The sequence below is a fragment of the Fukomys damarensis genome, unplaced genomic scaffold (assembly GCF_012274545.1).
Source record: "Fukomys damarensis isolate Sample0158 unplaced genomic scaffold, DMR_v1.0_HiC HiC_scaffold_14, whole genome shotgun sequence".
Classification (NCBI taxonomy): Eukaryota; Metazoa; Chordata; class Mammalia; order Rodentia; family Bathyergidae; genus Fukomys; species Fukomys damarensis.
In genome coordinates, this window is record NW_022900926.1 from 83,126,044 (window position 1) to 83,147,071 (window position 21,028).

The following is a 21,028-nucleotide window of genomic DNA, read 5'->3' on the forward strand; positions in this document are numbered from 1 at the left end:
AGAAGAGGATGGGGATGGTAAAGGCCAGAGGCAGGTTCTAATTTTTGGTGTTTTGTTGTGTTTTGTTCTGTTTTGAGACAGGGTCTCACTATGTAGTTGAGACTGACCTGGAACTCACTGTGTAGCCCAGGCTGGTCTCCAACTTACAGCGATCCTCCTGCCTCAGCCTCCCGAATACTGGGATTACAGGCAGGCGCCACCACGCCCGGCTGGCAGGTTGTAATTTTAAATACAGTGGTTAGGAAGGCTCAAGTAAATAACATTTGAGCAAAGATCTGAAAGAGGTGAGAAGCCATGCTAGCAGAAGACCAGAGGCAAGAGCATGTCTGGTGTGCTTGAAGAACCATAAGGAAGTCATAAAGGGTTGTGTGGAATAAAAAAGTGCAAGAGAAGTCGGAGATGTGATTAAGAAGCAATGGAGAGCTAGTTTGTGTCCTACCTTGTAAGTGGACGTAAGACTTTTGCTTTTACTTTGAAACTGTTGCTAAGTTTTGGACAAAGGAATGATAGGATCCCTCTGGCTGATAAATTACAATAGACAAGAGGCAAAGGGAAAAGTAAGGAGGCCAGTTAGGGAAATATTGCAACAATACAGAAATAAGCTTATTGGGCTAAAGTGATTGCAGTAGAGATGGTGAGAAGTAGTCAAGGTTTCCCATCTAAAAGTAGAGAAAACTGTTTTGAAGTTAGAGCTGACAGAATTTGCCAAATGGATAAGGTAAGGATAAAGTAGTTAATGAAAGGAGTTAAGGGTAATTTGTCATTTGGTAAGATAGGGAAGATTGTGGCAACAACACATTTTATGAGGAGAAGCTAATGTTTTTTTTTTTATTTTGGGTTCTTTTAGATGTCAGTTATAATCTCAATAGATATGTTAAGCAGGGACCTGAATACTAAGTCCAGGATTCTGAGAAGAGGTCAGAATTGAACATACATATATTAAGAAACTATCCATGTGTGTGTGATTTTCAAAGACATGAAACTGGATGGAATCCAGCGGTATGAGTGAATAAAAGAGAGTCTTGGGTATTGGGCTGTCCTGTATTTCTAAGTTGAGATTTGTAAGGTAGGGAGAGATAATAAAGGAGTGTTTGTAAGGAAAAACCAAGAAGGTGTGGTGCCCTGGAAATCAGAAAAGGGTGGTGATCAACAATTCAGATGCTGCTCGTGGATCATAAAAGATGAGGCCTGAGAATCAGTCATTGGATTGAACAAGAATAACATCACTGGTGACTTTGAAGAGGAGTTTTGGGGTAGTAGAGAATTGAGTGATGCAAAATGATTCGAGAGAATTTGTGAAAAGAAGAATTGCAGACAACAAATGTTAATAAATCTTTTTTTATATTACTCCTTAAGAAAAATAGGGATATCAGTTAGAGAAGCAAATAGAGTCACAGAGAAGGGTTTGTTTTTATTTTATATGACATGGGAGAAATTTCAGCATATTTATAATGACTAATGAAAATGGTGAAGGAAAATTTGAATGCAGAGAGGCAAAGGGAAAAATAAGTAGGATCAATAGGCTGTAGATTCTGATGGAATCAAAGACTTGCTGGAGTGGGGTCCCTAAAGGAGAAGAGTTGGGAAGCAAATTTGTTATCAAAAAGTGAGATACATAAAAGTCAAATTATATAGAGGGGTTGTAATTATTAGAAGAATATTAATTAATGGAAGGATAGATTCACAGAGAAGAGGAGTTTTAAAAAACCTACAGGACAAACTACTGGAAGAAAAATCACTAAAGGACTATGATGGAATTGTTCTTGGAGAAAAATAACATTGCACTCTGTAAGGAATGAGGTAAAATGTGAACTGGGAAACTAGGTGAGTGCAACAAGAAGAGTTCATTGCTTGTATAATCTAATGTTGTATGAGTTTTGGGGAAAGGAAGGAAGAATAATCTAGAACCAGAAATCTGCATGTCAAGTGTGCGAGAGGGGAAGAATAATCAGTCAGCGTGTCAGAGAGCTGCATAGGAGGCAGTATTTTATAAACAATTGAGAAGCCTGCATTGATACAGCACATATTGACTTGTTGGATTCCCAGGAAATCACAAAATAAAGTGTATTGGCTTAGCACAGTTAACTAAAGAATTCTAGTTCCTAAACTGTGGGTCTAAAGGAAGTAAGATTTCATTGATTGTAGGAGATCGTGATTTAATGGAAGAGAATGTCCAGTACTGAAGGTGAGTACATTTCTCACCTATAGTAGGTAGCAACTAGATAAGCTTAATTGGAGAAGGCAAGATGCTGGAAATATTTTTAAGTGATCCTTGAATGATAGCAGCACATTAATAGAGGAAACCTCAGGCTTGATTTGAAGGAGCCCTTTAGATATGTAATGACAGTACTGACATAGATGCTTCTGTACTATTTCTTTTTAAAATTTTGTTATTATTATTATTTTAGTTTATTGGTACTTTTTAAGTATACAGTACAGTTACATTTATCATTCGGATCTTGTACCTTTACATGACAAATCTAGGTTCTCATTTTTCCCCATACCCCTTCCCTTCCTTCACCCCCTCACCCTGCCCTATTTACAAAGACTTTCTTTCCATTTTTCCTTTTTCTCATGTTTTTCTTGTCCCTCATTTCCTTTCCCCTACCCTTCCCACTTCCTCTACACCTTTAGCCCTTTTCTTCCTATTTCACATTGTCAATTATACAATTTGGATCTTGTTTACACTTTTAGTTTTTCACACCAGAGAAACTATTCGGTATTTACAAATGTGTGTCCTATTTATTTTGCTTAAGAGTATGGCCTCAATATGCATTCATTTTCCTATGAATGACTTTAGTTTCTCATTCTATATGGACTATGCCATTTCTTGAGAAGCAAGATGGTGTTAACAGAAATTTCTTATGACAACATGAATTTAGTTCAGTTTTAACTTTCTGTATCACTATCGATATCATTTTGGGAAGTGCATTTTGAATTTTTTTTTTTTAATCTTAGTTTTCTCTCATTTTAAATCTAGATTTTACTTTGCTGGCAGTGGATATGCCGGGCACAGCCCCATCAGATCTTCAGCCTCAGCCAGCTGTATCAATAATTCAGCTTTTTGGTTGGGATGATATCATCAGGCCCCAGGTTGTAGCAAGATATTTAAGTCATTTACTACAAAATAGGTATGTGCCTTTATTTCAGACCTACACATGAATGTAAATCCTGATTTAACTTGGGAAGGTTAGGAATTTCTGTCAGTGACAGCTGATCATTACCATAAATACTCTTACTTTGGCAGTTTATTTGCTTTCAGATCATTTTTTGATTGTAGTAATTACAGGAAAGCTAACTAATGTTTGGCAGCTTTCCTTTTTTTTTTTTTTTTTTTTTTTTTTTTTTTTTTTTTTTTGTTAATGTTGCTGGTTAAGCCCTTTTAAAACTGTTCAGTATTATCATCAGGTGACCTGGCTGCACTGGCCATTGTGAAAGGTATGATACAATGTCATACCTTTATACTCTACTGCTTTGAAACTACTCAGATTTGGGGCATTCAACACACTGACATGAAAATTTTGTTCCAGTACCTATGTTTGGTATTCGATGTTTAAATAAAACTTGCTGATTTGACTCTCTACCCTTCCCTCCTGTTTCAGTTACTTATCTCATTGCTGAGATAAAAATACCTGACACCCAGAGTTAAAGAAGGAGAGGTTTATTTGGCTCATGGTTTGTAGAGGTTTCAGTCTGTAGTCAGCCGATTCCAAGGCAGAGTGGCAAGGCAGAGAGGCATCACAGAGGAGAAACAGTTCATGACAAAGCAGGGCAGGCAGAAGGGAGCCAGCAGTGAAATGACAACTAGCAAGCAACAAGTGGCCGCACTAGCCCTCTCTCTATCCCTTGCATTTTACCCAGGCTACCTGCCCTTGGAGTGGGTAGCACTCACACCCAGGGTGGGACAACCTTAATCTTACCAAGAACTATGGCAAACTAATCAGTGGACTGATTTAGTACTCACAAACCCTTACGCCTAGCATCACACACTCTACATCAAGCCACCTCTGAAAAAGCCCCACCTATGACTACACGAGGCTTTGGGGGACATCTAGATACAGCCATAGTATCTGCCAAAACAATCTCGTACTCATCAGTTTTGGTACCTGTTGTGCAGAACCAGTGACCAATGGACAGGGTACAACTGTAGTTAAAGTTACAGTAGAAATAATGTAGAAATGTTATTAGGTAGTCTGCTTCTTCCTGGTGGCTTCTCAGCTAAATGTCACCGATTCTTAGCTGCTCATCTCTCCCTCTGGAGTTAGATTCCAGGTTCTTTACATCTCAACAAAGAATTGGATGAAATGAGTAGAGCAAGGAAACAGTGACAAAGTTTATTCGAGAAAGTATAAGTGAATAGTGGACAAGAAATTGGCTCTGCAAAGTGAGATTGGGCTGCATGAAGAAAAGAAAGAGGGAGCTGGGGATTTAGCTCAGTGATGCCACCACCTGCCTCACAAGCGCAAGGTCCCGAGTTCAATCCCCAGTACCAAAAAAAAAAAAAAAAGGAAAAGAAAGAGAGTAAAAGCAAAAATAAAAGTACACGCCACATCTGGGAAATGCAGCATGGGTTATAATGGAAAGTTAAGACAGCAAGCTCTTCATAGCTTGCCTTTCCTTTTATGCTGTCCAGATCTCAAGGAAACTTGCAAGAACTTTTACATATAGGTCCTGAGAGGTAGTAGGCTAAAATCATCCCTGTCTTCTCTATTCCCTCTTGTAAACAGATTAGAAAGCAGATTTAGCAAGGCCATTAGCTTCATAGAAATTGTTTTTCACGTTTCTGGAAGATGTTATTTTGAAGTTGTATGAGGTAATCTTTGTTGCATGTGGAGTGGACAAGCAGAAAAGGAGGGGTTGGGAATGGGATGGATTAGGAGGAAATACAGGAAGAAATACATTTTTGTCTTCCATTTTTTTTGCTCCTGCAGTCATGACCTTTTCTCCATTTAGTTACTCCAAGGGCCATTATCTTCTTCCCATTACTTATACCCCCTTCACTTTTATATCACACAGCTAGTCATAGGCCCCTAACTCTTCCCATATTTAATTGTATTGTTCTTTAACATTTCCCTTAGCACACACCTCTATGTATGCCATCAATGGAAGACAAAAAGTGAAAAATTAGAGTATTGCAAACAAAAACAAGAATATTTTAAGTTCTTTTTTGTGTAAATCTATAACATTCATTTTAAGCAATACATCCCTATATTAGTGTATTCCTCTAAAAATAAGTGAGGCCAAGAAGGATATGTGTATCTTCATTTAATCTTTGTACTCAAGGAATATATTGCCATTTTAATTTTTGTTTTAATACTCATCAACTTGTTTTCACAGCACATTATGTGAAGCACTTTCTCATTCAGGATATGTATCTTTTCAATCCTTAAGTATAAGATCATGGATCCGTTGTGTTTTGCAAATGTATGTAAAAAACCTCTCTGGTCCTGATGAGTTGTTCATTGATACAAATCCTGAACAGGCAGTTGGTAAGTACATAGTACATACTTTTTTGGTTGGAGAATAAGCTTTTGGAAGCTTTTTGCTTTCTAGGTTATTTCTTACATTAATTAAAGAAATATACAGATATATTTATAAGTAGGTACGATATAAGTAAAAATTTATTTTCTTTTGTATCCTTTTTCTTGATATGTTATTGTTACAGTATATGACAAATTTTCCCTTCAGCAAAGCTAAAAGAACTTTAGTCTTTGCAAGCCAGAAAAAAACTTGTTGTTGTTTTTCTTAATCCTGAAGAAACTGAACATACAAAAAAATACCTAAAATAACCAGATGTCATAATGTGAACACCCTAAAAAGAAAATACCCAATTATGAATAATTTTCTGTCATTTTGTTAGATATTTTACCTGTCTTATACTGTATTGTCAGTGATTTTTTTTTTTTTTGAACATTCCATTTGGCTCTGTCTCCTGTAGGGCATGCTTTTTCTTAAAGATGACGTACATAGCCATTTATAAACTTTACAATATGTGGCCTGAAAAAGTACTCTAAATTTTCTGTATTGCTTATTATATCTGTTTGGCTTTATGTGACTAACTCTTAGACCTGTGATGTTCATAAGTGAAAACAACTTACTTCACTCTTCAATTTTGTGGCACTTTGAATTTTAAAGGAAAGCATATCGTAGGGACCAGGGATTTAGCTTAGTGGTGCCACGCGTGCCTGGCAAGCACAAGGTCCTGAGTTCAATTTAAAGAAGGAAAGAAAAATATATCATGAACGAGGAATGCCACATTCTTATAATTTTATATATGATATAATTTGTATTTTATAAAATTTTATGTGTTTATCTAAGAGACAGATACTGTTTTATTTTAACAGAAAAAGACTATATGGATCAGCTGGCTGAACTGACAAGGTTAATATTTAAACTCTCAGAAGTAAAGAATATTTTCTCAAAGGCTCAAGTTGAATGTTTACCCATCCCTGAAGACCCTAAAAGTGCACTTGTTAAGTTCTTTGAGGTATTTTTCATTTATTAATTGTCCATATTATTTGCAGTTATTTTCTAGAAAATCAGTAGTTTGAAATTAAATTATGTTATGATCACCTGCTATTACGAAATTCTGGAAGAAGAAAAATGTGAATCTAAAGCATATTACAAAACACTCTTAAAGACAGCCAAAAAATTATATTTAATGAAAAATAATAAAATTAAAGAATATAACATAAAAACTTTACCAAGGTCAACCAAAACCATGAGATTATTGTATTGCTGGATAAGTATGTTCTTCAGGTATTCAGGAACTAAATTTATACATATTGGGTCCATAATAGTTCCAATCGAGTATTATCATTCTTTTCCATGCATGGTAATCATAAGCCTAGCTACTGCATATGTAGTATGATTGGGACTTTAAAATCTAATCCATTTGTTTTGTTTTGTTTTGTTTTGTTTTTCCTCTATAATAATTCCACTCAATTTTTTTAAAATTATTAATTTGAAAGGACTATATTTTATGTGATAGTATTTGTTTTCTAAGCTCAATTGAGGTTCTTAATGTTTTTGGATTAGTGTCTTTTGTAAGGTATTCACAGTAGTATTAACTACACTAAGCATAAATACATAATAAGCTCTTCCCATAATTGCTAATTCTTCCACTGGTTTCCATTAAATTTAAAGTACAGGGTTTTTTGTTTTGTTGTTTTTTTTTTTTTTTTTTTTTTTTTTACTGGGGATCGAACTCAGGATCTTGCACTTGTAAGGCAGGCAAGGTGCCACTGAGCTAAATCCCCAGCTCTAAAGTACAATTATATGACCGTTAGAAATGGTCTATAAACCCTAACAGTATTTAATAATAGAATATGCAGGTATAAAATACACATTTTTGTTGAACAACTTAATTGTTCACTGACCCTCAAGCCTCAGTTAGAAACTAGGAGCTGTACTAGATGAGAAAAAGAGATAAAAGTCAAGTTTCCCATTGGTAGTTTTCAGAGTCTTCCATAATTCATTCCAGCCCAAATTAAGTATTCTTGTATCACTAAATAGAAGTCTAATGCACTACAGAGGCAAATCTGTTTTTATCACTAAGCAGACAACAGCTTTTTTTCCTTCTAAATACTAAATAACATTTTTTAAAATTTAAAAAGTCCTATTACTTAGGACTTTTTAGAAATTCTTAAAAAATATGTTATAGAACTTTTACTTGTAAGAGAATACAAGTCATATACTAAAGTTGAAATAATAATATAAGGCATTACTTGCTTAGCACAAATTTGTTGATCAGTTGGTTGGTAAAGAATTTCAGGTATCTTGATATAAATGTTTACAATTTATCCTATGAAGATTTTTAAATAAGTATGATTTGATCAAATGACTATTAGTGAAAATTAGTAACAGTAATGTAAATTAAAGGTGTAAAATACCAATTGGTCTGAAACTAGTAAGGTTCAGAAAAGTCAAGATTAAACGATTGTGGGATTTCTGGATAGATATGAAATAAATACTGCATTTAGCTAGAAAAGTGATTGATGCCTTAATAAATATTAAAAGTATTTAGATTTAGAGTGGAGCAGAAAGAGGTGAGGAGTTCCCTTGTAAACTTGTTTAGTTGGAAGTTGTGTCAGGGATCTCTTAAGATCATCTCTAGGTTCTGTAATTCACTGAGAAGACTTATGGAACTTAGCATAAAATTGTACTCAAAGCTGTGACCTGTTGCAGAGAAAAGACACAATGCACAAACAACAAAGAGAAAGGTGCATGAAGTCTACAGAATCCCAACATAGCTTCTGAGAGATTTTTTTCCCAGTGAAGTTATGCAGGATGTACTTAATTCTTCAATGAAGAATTGTGACATGAAGGATTGTCTATCAGAGAAACTCATTAGCAACTCAGTGTCCATGGTTTTTATTTAATGGAAGCTGATCATATGCGCCTTGCCTTGCCCTTGTAGAATTACAGAAGGACAGCAGGTATTCATCATAAACTATATTATTCACACAGACATTTTAGGTACAGTGAGCCATTCTTAGGGAATAGTGAGAAGCTTCTCAAATCTAAAGCCCCCCAAAAGCCAGCTAGTGCCTGGCCACACAGCAGACCTTTTTTTTTTTTTTGTACCGGGGATTGAACTCGGGTCCTTGTGCTTGCAAGGCAGGCCACTGAACCACTGAGCTAAATCCCTGGCCCTGTTTGTTTGTTTGTTTGTTTGTTTTGTTTTGTTTTTTGACAACAGACCTTTTAAATAAGGATATCAGTATAGGGCCTGCTATAGTAACACTTTTCTGCTTAGAAATGATGGCATGAAGAAAAATAGTTATAGTTAAAGTACTAATAAGTACATACATTTAACCAAGTATGGTTGTCTCCTACTGCAATCCAATTGCTTGAGAGGATGAGGCAAGAGGATGGAAAATTTGAAGCCATATGGAGTGATTAGTGATACCCTGTCTTGAAATGAAACATTTTCTTAAGTTTGAAGATGTAGCTCAGTGTGAGGTCATGTGTTCAATCCCTAGTGCCTGGCAAAAGAAGAAAGAAATAATGCACATCTTTTAGTCTGGGAGGGATAAAACTAAACATACAGAAATTGATATGCATAGGGCACTGATGTTCAAAAGTATAGTTCATAGATTCCTGGGAGCTACTAATACATTTTCAAGAGGTTCTACCAGCTCAAAACTACACCAACTTTTGCACAAATAGTACAGAAACTGTAGTAAAAATCAACATTGTGACCTAAGATTATACTTGTATCTCTTATAATTTACACTTTTATGCAATTACTATGTTGGAGAGAACCAGTTAAGAATATCATTAATGAAGCTGTAATATTTAACTTTATTACACTTTTACCCTTGTGTACATATGTTTGGTATTCTGAATGATAATACAAAGTACACTTAAAGCACCTTTGCTGCATTCCAAAGCATTGTGGTTGTCTAAATCAAAAGACTTATATGATTGTTTGAGTTGCAAGTTGAAGTGAATGCTTTAAACTTGGAAGCACAACTGACAAAATATGGTTACTCAGACTAGAATGTATGGCAGACATTTTTTCAAAAATGAATGAAGGGAAATAAAACTATCACTTCAAAGAAAACTGGCAGTATTTGTTGCTAATAATATAATTCGAGTTTTCAAGAAAATTAGAATTTTGAAAAACTTGTATTTTTCATTGTTAACTTGAGAGCTTTCTGATACTGAGTTTTCTGAAGTGAATGGTGGTGGCACTGATGCATATGATTTCTTTTTTCCAGTATGGATAATGAGATGTGTGAACATTGGGAAGCTGTTTGATTAAGTAAATCACAATTTTCCAAATGACTGATAGAGGCTTTTTAATAAGTATTCATAAGTAAAAGATTGACTCAAAGTATAAGGTACTCCAAGCCCTTTGAATGTAACAGAATATGAAATGTTCACATCAACATTGGTTTCAGATTCCATGATGTCTCAGATTCCATGACTGAGCTACAGCTAGGTCCAAGAAATGCAACCTGTCAAGTTGTGGTATAATAACAAAGAGAAATTCCCACAGTATTGAAAAATCTGTCAAAGTACTTCTTCCAGCTATAGTTAGGAGTACTTAGCTAGCATGTGCAAGGCCCTGAATTCAATTCCGGGTCCTGCTGAGATAGAAAAAGGCAGGGGTGGCAGGGAGCATAGGTACAGACATGGACAGACAGACATGATAGCACATACCTGTAGTCCCAGTTACTCTGGAGACTGAGGTAAATAGGTGTTTTTGAAGCTAGACTTTCTTCATCTGTAACATATATAAAGTGTATGCAGAAATAGTGAAAGTCTAGCTGTCTTCTATTAAGCCACACAAAATTCTAGTACGGTGTATATTAAAAGATACACGTTAATGAAAACTTATCAAGATCCATATCTTTTTAATGTATAAAAGGGAACTAAGATCAAACAGTCTGAGGATTTCTAATCAAGGGAAAACAAGTTTAGAAAACAAAAGGCAAAGAGCTAAATGGAGAAGAAAGGAGTAATTAAGTATATCTCTTGGTCTCATTTGCTAATATCCTAGTCACTTTGGTTTACTAAGTTTCGTTTTCTTCATTCCACATTTTATTATCAAGATGGTGAGTTTTAATGTCACCACAGATAACTTAGTTTAAACCCTTATTTCAAAGATTCCATAGTTTACAGTAGTCTTCACTTTTGGTCTACTCCACTCACTTCCATGACTACACCCTGAATGATGGCATCATTTGAAGTATCTGAAAGTTCTTTGGCTACTGCCACCTTCCCTCCAGTTCATGAATGATGTTATGACTTTCCACTTCCTTTTGTCCAAGTAGTGGCTTCTCTCAAGGTTACATGTGCTCCCTTTGACATAATTAGACCACTTGAAGCCTCATTTCAGCCCCTTTCTGCAATATCCTTATAGCCTGCCATTTTTTATCTTTTGGTCAGACCTTCAACCTTCAACCATTGGATCAGTGGAGCCAAATGCTTTCTGTCCTTGATCTTAGCTACTGTGAGCTACAGGGGAAACGTTGCATAACTATATTGGAATATTGGTGCCATTCCTCTTCCAGTTTAAGCTATTGAAGTCCATCTTGAGTTCCTCAGAATGATTTGAAAACTTTACCACTACCCTCTGCCCCACCACTTTTGCTTTTTAAAAAATTTTTATTCTTCTGAGAAAGTTAAGCTAGCAGCTGATGGCTTATAAAAAAGATTTTGAGAATGGGGGGGCACCTGTTATATCATAAAGCTGAACTTTACAGGTTTTACTTGTAAGACTTCAATAACTTTACTTACAAGGTTTTCTTTATAGGATTTTGGGAATTTTGAAATCTGAGCCATACTAGAAATACGGTGAACCAACCTATTTCAAAGTCTTGATGCGATTGGATTACAAGCTTTTTGTACAGTTTTATGTCTCTTTTCAGTGTTGCTTTGCTGAATTAGACTTTGTGTAAATAATTATTGATGAATTGATTTTTTATTCATTTAAACTTTCATTTAATTATAAAAGGCAAGACTTAATTCTTTTCATTTGAATTTAATTGTGAGGCTTTATTGGTAAGTTAAGGATGAAGGCCTAAGTGTAATTTTGTGTTTGTATGTGTTTGTGTGTGTGTGTGTGTGTGTGTGTGTAAAGAGAAAAGAAATTTTTCAGTTTGTATTGTATAAAATTTGGAAAGTTAAATAATATTTCCTTTATTTATAGGCTGTTGGTATAACTTATAGGAATCTCCAGACACTTTCTGATAAATCTTCCATGGTCACAAAGTCCTTAGAATACCTTGGTGAAGTATTAAAATACATAAAACCTTACTTGGGAAAAAGAATTTGCAGTGCAGGGCTGCAGCTGACTTATGGGATGATGGGTATGTATTTCTAACATTATTTTGCCAGTAACTTTCTCTTGGGTTGGTTTGAGCCTACAGTATCAAGATAGACAGGATTATCATGGAAAAGTCATTTATCCTCCATACAAGTATAAGAGTAATCTGAAATAATACAATGATTAAACTTAAAATAATTCATACTGACCTACAAATGTTTGCTTTATTTGTGTTAAAATTATGATCAATGGAGAAAATACACAAAAACCAATCACTAGCAGTAGTTTGTGCTACATTGTGACTACCTAAATAACTAAGGTAGACCTTTTATTAATGTTTATCTGTGCCTTGTTAGAATTAAAAACATCAAAAAACTATCTCTTCCTTTTATTGTTATAGTCTGCTCTGTGTGAAGGAGGTCAGGGAAGATTTGAAACAGCATTAAGATATTTATGTTTTAAATCCTGTGTTATACATTACTATCTTTTCTCTTTTCAAAAAGAAATATTTTCTGTGCCTGTTCAGTAACAATGGAGTTCGTTTTTTCTCTAGGAAATCAGTAATTTGAATATCTTTGTTCACTACAACCATGTTGCTAACCAAAATAGGAACTACATAAAGGCACGTGAGAAAATTTTTCTTAGAAGTTTTAATATAGAATTTTAAGTTTTAGGGTTTTTTTTATTTCTCTGTAACCAGAACTTTATATCTGTTCCCTTTAATCTTGTGAATGTATAAATAAGCCTGATTTGAGTTGTCTGAAACCTTTTATCTTTGTTGTGAAGGATAAAGGAGAATGTGAAAAATGTATAAATATGGATGATATAGAATATAGTGAAAGCAGTACTAGCAATTCAGACACCTTAATTTTTGAGAGAAATATAAGTGGGAATTTACTGTAAATTTAACACAGTAAAATCTAGATTAGTAAGTATTTCAGCATTAAGGCTTATAATGTGTTAGTCTTTAAAAATATATTCTAATGCCTCCAGGTTTAGATTTTGCCAAGTTACATGTGTGATTATAGGGTAAGACAATATTAAAAAATATGATTGTCTTATCAGGAACTACAAGATCACATTTTGATTAGTGATAATGTAGAACTAGGGCAAAATTTTACTTATGAAGAATTAGGGCCTTCTTTGTCCTGTCCTGTGCATTGCTGATTTTTTATTTAATGGCAAATCAATGTGTATTCTTTCTTTTATCTAGGACTTAAGGACAGGGAATAAGGCATACAGCTACAGAGTTGCCATTTATTCATTAGAAATTAGGAATAGGTAATTTATTTTCTGAGAAAAAAATAGAGAAAAAGCAAATATAAACATTTGCAGGTCGGAACCTGATTTAAAGTGTAATGTTTGGGATATCATAACCAGTTGAAGGAAGGAGTTAAACAGTAAAATTTTATGAATATGTACCTTGCCTTTTCCTAACTAGTGATAACTGCTGTTCACTTGCAAGCCTGCTAGAAAGCACAAAACTTTGACAAAAATCATAATCTGTGTTAAGAGAAGCATCTAGGATCCTAATTATGTTCAGTAATTTCTGATAAGACAGGATTAGTCCATAAATAATATTTTCAACTTCTCTCCCATTTATTTCCTTCTTTTGGGGATTTAGGAGGAGTGAGAGTTGTTTTGCTTTGATTTGGTTTGGCTTTTTATTCTTCATATCTCATACTGTCTGTTTCCAAGCCTTTTCTTTTGATCAAATCTGTCTCTGGGTAAGTCTTCCTCTTTTGTTTTTATAATTGACATTCTACCCGTGACCCTGCCACACCCACCCAGAAGTCTTCACGTTTTTTACATTCCCAAATAGACTTGGTTCCCTTGACTCATCTCTCCTTCCTGCACCATTTTTCTATAGCTTGTCATTTGTTAATGTGTCCTTGACACACCCCTACTAAACTTTAAACTTATTCAGGGTGATGGCAGTATTTTTCTAATATTCCATTCCCATTGTGTTGTGTTTTGAACACAAAAGAATATTTATTGAATATGTGTCAGGCATTGGGTTGGGAACTGGAAATACATTTGTTTAAGAACTTCACTATAGGAAATAGCGGATACTAAATAAGTATTTCTGGAATTTAGTAACTTTAAAAACTAAGCAGTAGTATATGATATATTTTAAATGTTTCTAACTGAGCAAGATTACTTTCTGACTATAAATAAGTTTTTTAAATACACATACAATGATCCCAACTCTATATGTAGAGAATAATATATAACAATTTTTGTGATGATTATCTTTGTATGTGATTATTTGTAATAATGTTTGTTTGTATTTCAGTTTTATCAATGAATAAAAATGCTTATAATCAGAAAAGAGACCTTTTAAAAAATAAAGTTACTATAGGTAAAATTTTCCCAAAATTTCTGACTTAAATTTTTTGCTTTTCATCATCTTCAGATAACACAGGCACACATAAACACACATAGGTACACAAATGTTCTCTGCTTAAAATTTAAAAAGTAGGAGATTGAAATCTATAAACTCATGCAAGACACTTAGCGAAAGATTTTAACTATTGCAAAAGACGAAATACAAAGATAGATGATGCTTTTTTGATTGGCAGGTCCCTCCACTGTAAGTAATGCACACTTGTGTGACACTTGAATGTGATAAGAATCATTTTGGATGTTGATGATATGGCAGTTGCTTTATGGATATACTAATGTAAGTTACAGTATGAGTTCTTCTCATATTGCTATCAAACTGAAGTTTTGCACCTACTGAAAGTTTTCCACTGCAGAAGGACCAAGTTAGCATCATTTAAAATATTGCTTAATGAACATTGTGTTTCTTTATAATTGATTATTGTACCTCCTTTTACAGAAGATTAATGTTTCTGTTATTCTTAGAAGTGATTATTGGTGCTGTTTTTAACATCAGTATACTCTTTTATAAGCATGTTTGTTTTCCTCCTGAGCTTGAATTTCAAAATTTTGGTTTGATGTTATCATCTTTTAGTTTCTAAGATGGAATAAAATATAGAAGTTTATGAAGTAGAAGTATCACCATGCTGTTTGGACAAGCATTTTATCTCGGTTTTCAATGAATAAGCCTTCAGTAGCAGTAATATACCGTAGTGGAAATTATATAGCTGTTTTTATTTACATTTCTAAACAACAAAGGGTATTCATTTGTTAAGCTTTATTGTTATCAAATGTGGCAGTTGACAGATTCCTAGCATCAAGGAAATCATAATACATTTTAAGTAGTGAAGCAGTCTGTCTTGTCTTTCTCTCTCACTCCCTCCTTTTCTCCCTCTCTCCCTCTCTTCCTCTCCCCCCACCCCTCCTTTTTGAGAAAGGATTCTCACTGTGGAGCCCAGGATGGCCTCAATCTTGTGGCAGTCTTCCTGCCTGAGCCTCCTAAGTGCTTGGATTACAGGCATGTGCCTGTAACACTAGTGTTTCTCATTAAAAATTAAAATTTTGTTGTTTTAAATAACTGAAAGATATGAAAACTGAAGTTCAGTAAGGTTGAACAATCACTGCACAATGTTAAAACTCATTTAATTCTCCTAATAAAACAATGAAATTTAGTTATACCTCTCCTTGTTACAAGCTAGATTCAAGCAGCTTATAAAATTATGCACATGATAAAAACAAAAAATAGAAATATCAAAATAAATGTAGAGCTGTGTGTATCATTATAAATGCCAGTTGCTCAGAAAATTTGTTTTTCTTGACCTATAACAGAGAAATTTATTTACCTCAGTGAAATATGTGTCTTTGGACTCCTAGTATGTTTCTTCTTATTGCCTCTATTTTAAGTTAATGTGCTTTAAATATATTTTTTCATGAAATAATAAAATAATCTAGTTACCATGACTATTATTACTTTTCTTCTTTGTTAGGGGTTCTTGTTAAATCATGGGCACAAATGTTTGCCACCTCTAAAGCCCAAAAATTGCTGTTTCGAATCATAGATTGTTTACTGCTGCCACACACAGTATTACAGCAAGAGAAGGAATTGCCTACAGCTATGTTGACCGCGATTCAGAAGAGCCTCCCTTCATTTCTCCAGGTATACTAAGTGTGGCTTTTTAAAAGTTTAAAACATTGTAATCTTTGTCCTAAAATATAGTTTACTATGTGCATATTTAAAAACTAGACATTGTAAACTCAAGGGTATGTGCCTGTGTATATGTGGCACATCCACTGAACAAGTTTTGAATTTCTTTTTTATGTTTAGTTTTGAAAAGAAAGATTTATAAAAGCAAACACTCCACCTCCAGCTTTCTGATGTGGAGAGGAGGCAGTCTCACACACTTACCAACTGTGCTCAGCATTTTCCTTAGAAACCTTAGCTACTTATCAGCCAGACTCGGAAGACTGGATGATATTTAAGGTAAAAGAGAAAAACAGGAGCCAGAGGACTGTTCTGTCAGAAAGAGCAAACGTGTACCAACGAGGGCAGGAGGTTTAAAAAAATGTGACAAACCGGAGAAAAGCAAATAGAGTGGTACCTCAGTTCACCAACTCAATTCTCTCCACAATTCTGACCGCAAACCAAACTGGTTGAGAGCCAAATCAGCTTTCCTTAAAGGTCGACATTGAACCTAACCATTTAATTTGATTTGGTTCTTGTCCAACTCAGTTTGAGCGCAGAACTGTAGAAAGAATTAAGTTCGTGAACCAAGGTTCCACTATAGTTCTGTCTATTGTGGCTAGAAATACAAATGGGAGGAACCTTGTAATGGAAAGATTTATGTACTGTGCTAAAAAAATTGAATTCATCTCATATTGGGATTATTGATGGATTTTGAGCAAAGTCAAAGTGACAAAACCATGAATGTATTTTAGAAAAATGATTCTGATATCAGCATCTTAGACACTTGATGTGGGGAGTAAGTTGGACACTTAGAAAGCAGGAAACAGTTCATTGAAATAACCCACACATTATCTGAAGGTTTTGAACTAAGGCAGTGAGATTAGAACTCACACAACCGATTTCAGAAATATTGATGAGCTCTGATTAAAAATACTTCCTGAGAGGGATTTATCTCAGTGGTACTGCCACCTGCCTCGCAAGCACAAGGTCCCAAGTTCGATCACTGGTACGAAAAAAAAAAACAAAAACAACTTTCTGAGTGATCTGGAGAAACAAATGAAATGCTTCCTAGGTTCCAGAATTACTGTCTATGAAGGTGGTAGTCTTGCTAACTGAAATGGAATTTCTGGAGATGGAGGGATTAAGGTAAGAAATGGCTTGTTTGAGATTTTTTGTATTGCGGGGGGGGGGTTTTGATTATTTTTTTTTTTTTTTTTTTTGGTTTTGGTTTTTTGAGACAGAGTCTTGCTATGTAGTTTAGGGTGGTTTTAAACTCACTGCAAAGACCAGGTTGGCCTTGAACTTGGGGCAATCCTCCTGCCTCGACCTTCTGAGTGCTAGGATTACAGGCAATACACCACCATGCCAGGCTAGTTTTTGAGCAGCTTCACCTTGAATGATGTGGTATATCTTGGTAAGAATGTCCAGTTGGTAATATTGATCTGTCATTCATTACTGTCTTGATACTGAAAAGAAGTACTTTTTTATTTGAAATCCACCAAGGAAAGCTGAGGAAGAAGGATACAGTGGATTTTGGTTAGGTCACAAGTGCTCTTTCATAGATGGATTTTTTAAAGCAGTTTTAAATTTCTGGAGAAGTTTTAAGTTAAGTTCTAATTTTATGTTCATGGTAGTATTTAAAGTTTAGTATGTCATGTAGCAGAAAGAGGAGAGGCAGGTATGGAAGATATAATCTCAGAGTGGCAGGTGAGGGGAAGGGAACTATGGGTATCAGAAGAGTCTGTAGAGTATTGTTCCATGTGGTCATCTTAACTTAAATAATCCCTTTATCAGGAATTCTTAAAAACTTCAATTACCCTTTGGCAGAACTGACATCTTTATTATCTTAAAGGTACCAAGCTCTGTTCTTTAGCGTTCTTATAAGTATTCATGTGTTATTACTTCATCTTCTGCTTTTTGGTGATTTTCCTTAACACATCCAAATAGCAAAGCTGGTGGGTTTCCATTTTTATTGTTTCATTTGTTTATTTTTTAGTGTTTTAGCGCTTTTTTTGTTTGTTTTTGGTTTTTTTGGTTTTTTTGGTTTTGGTTTTTTGTGGTTGTTATTGTTGTTATTGGGGATTGAACGCGGGTCCTTGCGCTTGCAAGGCAGGCCACCGAACCGCTGAGCTAAATCCCCGGCCCTTGCAGCTTTTTTCATTACAAATAAGTTTTCAGAATTTCTTATTGGGTATATTTCCATTCATATATAAAATGCATATTTACCAAACAACAGTATCAGAAAAACATTTCTCTTTTTAGGGTTTATATTTGCTTTCTCAGGGTATTCAAGTCTCAACATTTAATCATTTGTAAGATTATTGCAATCTATATGAAATGTATTTGTTAACTGATATGAAGCATAACACAATCAACAGATACGTAATAAGACATTTAAAAAAAAGAGTTCTCATGATCTTTATTCAGCTCCCAACTCTAAACTAGCTGCAAAATAAAGATAGGGTAAATTAACTCAATGGATTTTTTTGAGAAATTTAGTTGAAATAATGATTTGGAAGCATTTGGTACATTGCCTGACATAGAATAGAAAAACCTCTAAATAAATCATTGGTATTCTGGGTCTTAATCTTCTGCTTTCTTCTCGCTGAATTTTTTAAAATTTTATCACACTTAACATGTAAGTTTTTTAGTGTAATTCTTGAATTTTTTGACAAAATGACCAGTGTCCTACCTAATAAGACTAACCTAAACTATTTTTTAATTTAAAAATAGATAGATAGATAGATGATATGGAGGTTAACTTTTCTGTGGAAAAGAAAAATTCTTCCTTTTTTTACCCTAACCTTTCCCCCTAGTTCCTGTGGCCATGTCCCCAAAATACACATTTGGTTTGATACAATAGCATATGCATTGCCTAAGCTCAAATTCAAAGATAACATATGTATCTATTGATAAGTTATAAATTCTGACATGAAAATTAGTTTTGCAGAATATATTATTTTTTCATGTATATATCTAAACTTATATTTAAGTTCCTAAAAATTGTTTATTGATTGAAATTAAATATTATTTTAAACTTTGCCTCTGTTTCTTTTATTTTACTTTTTTACAGGGCATAAGTATTGTGTGCTGTCAGTCTCAAAATGCAAATGCCTACTTAAATCAATTGCTAGGGAATGTTATTGAACAGTATATTGGGCGGTTTCTCCCAGCCTCACCACATGTTGCAAGCCTTAGACAACATCCTGTTTTGTTGGCACTAAGGAATTCAGCCATTGTTCCATGGATATCATCTCTGAAGAAATGCATCATGCAAGTTATAAGGTACATGTGTGCATTAAAAGCAGATATATGTACAACGTGTTAATCCCTACTAAAAAGTAATACAACAGTATTTCAAAAATACTGGGATACTGGTAATTTGGAAACTTCCTGGAAACATTAAAAATTTATTAAAATGACATTTGCTCATAACAGCCTAAAATTCTAAACTGTTTATCTCTCTACTTAGCTGTAATTTCCCTTATGTATGTAATCCTAAAGTTATATTTTTGTTTTTTAGACTTTTATCAAGCATTATCTATATTTTATGATACCAAGTATATAGTAATTACATTTTATGAGACAATAAAGTGAAAAAATTAATGTTAATATATAAAAATATACAGTATGAAGTTCTGTTTTACTAGTTTACTCTTTATATTAACTGAGTTTTCTTAAGCACATTAATAAATGAAACTTCTAGGTTTTCTTCTAAACTCCACACCCTTGTTCTGCAACAATGGTTCAGTAATAGAAATAATCTTTTCTTTGTCTTCATGCAGTATTTAGCTATATTTGAAATTAGCTTTTAAATTTAAGATTTTATGACAATACATATTATTCTTATCTAGTATTATTTTTCTTTGTATTTCAATGACCTGATAATTTTAATGAGCAAATAATACCTATCACCTCTCATTACAGAATTCTAAAACCCTTCTCCTGCTCTTGTGTTCTTAGAGTTCTTTTAATACTTGGAAGTTTTGTCTTTTCTCTTCCCTTTGCCTTGGCAAATAATTGTTGCCTTCCCTTCTTTTCACAATTCTTTTCACTTATCACACCATACCTAAAGGGTGACCAGTCTCCTCACCATGTTCACCATATCTAGTCTTTTCAGTCCAGCATAAAAAATGCTCCCAAATTACTTTCCCTAAAATACTGTTCCATTTTTACACTTCTTTGTTTGCATCCTGTATCTTCATGCTGAACTAAATTCTGCCTTTTCTTTATGAAATTTACACCTAGTACAGTATCTCTGTGTACTAAGATAGCTCTTTACTTTTCTTCTAAAATCGTATCTCATTTGTATTCACACAACTTTAGAGTTTTCAACAAGACTATAGTAATTCACCACTGTGCTTGAGTTGTTGCATAAGTAATTTTAGTATAAATAAAGTGGACAAATATTTATATGACATTAAATCCACAGAACATTGAAGCCACATTATTTAGGATCCTAATTGCATTAGTTGACTTTCCTACTTAGTATCCGGTGGGAAAAAATTGTTTTCATGGTTTCTAATTGAAGACTCCAAAGTGAACAATCCCTATGTCTTTGATTTTTGGTTCTATTTAATGCTCACTAAAGATGAAGAGATTGCCTATTACTAATCCCACAGGGATTAGAAAATCAGGGCTCCTTCCTCTGATATCCTGAGAATTCTGTGCTTATTTTTTCAAAGTTCCTGTCACATTGTGTAATGGTCTTTTTTGTTTATCTAACTTCAGCACTAAATGGTGAATCCCTTGCTTTCAGAGACAATGTTTTGTATTCCTTTTTTCAACTTGTACCCTGCACACTGTAGATGCCCAGTAAATGTTTGCTCTAGGCATTAGAAATTCATCAGTGAATGAAACAGACAAAACCCTACCCTCAAAGAATGAATAAATCTAATGTGTACATTTGTTGGAAATCGCTCTAAGGAATAGAAATGATTACTGAAACATAGTTCCTACTCTTAAAGCTTATAATCCTTAGTGATTTCTTTGCCTCGTTATGGTAAATTATAATTTCAAGTCTATTTGGATGCATAGTTTAGACTTAGTGGTATCTCACAAATTTTTATACCGTCTAGACTTTTTTTAGAAACTGAATAATTCTCACTTTCATTTATTCACTTAACAAATATCATTGATCACCTGCTATGAGGCAGGACTTCTTCTAAGAGGTGAGACCAAAA

At 34.1% G+C, this 21,028-nt stretch overlaps 1 protein-coding gene across 2 annotated transcripts in view; it reads left to right on the forward strand.

Moving 5' to 3' along the window:
• Mms22l (MMS22 like, DNA repair protein) overlaps positions 1 to 21,028 on the forward strand; it is a 125,229-nt gene that overhangs the window by 96,337 nt on the left and 7,864 nt on the right. The window contains exons 16-21 of one of the 2 annotated variants that reach the window (XM_010637365.2): positions 2,981 to 3,131; positions 5,338 to 5,489; positions 6,345 to 6,487; positions 11,663 to 11,822; positions 15,649 to 15,818; positions 18,919 to 19,130. In XM_010637365.2, the coding sequence (XP_010635667.1) occupies positions 2,981 to 3,131; positions 5,338 to 5,489; positions 6,345 to 6,487; positions 11,663 to 11,822; positions 15,649 to 15,818; positions 18,919 to 19,130 (988 nt within the window). The remainder of the gene's footprint in view (positions 1 to 2,980; positions 3,132 to 5,337; positions 5,490 to 6,344; positions 6,488 to 11,662; positions 11,823 to 15,648; positions 15,819 to 18,918; positions 19,131 to 21,028) is intronic. The other variant, XM_010637366.2, reaches the window with a different exon arrangement.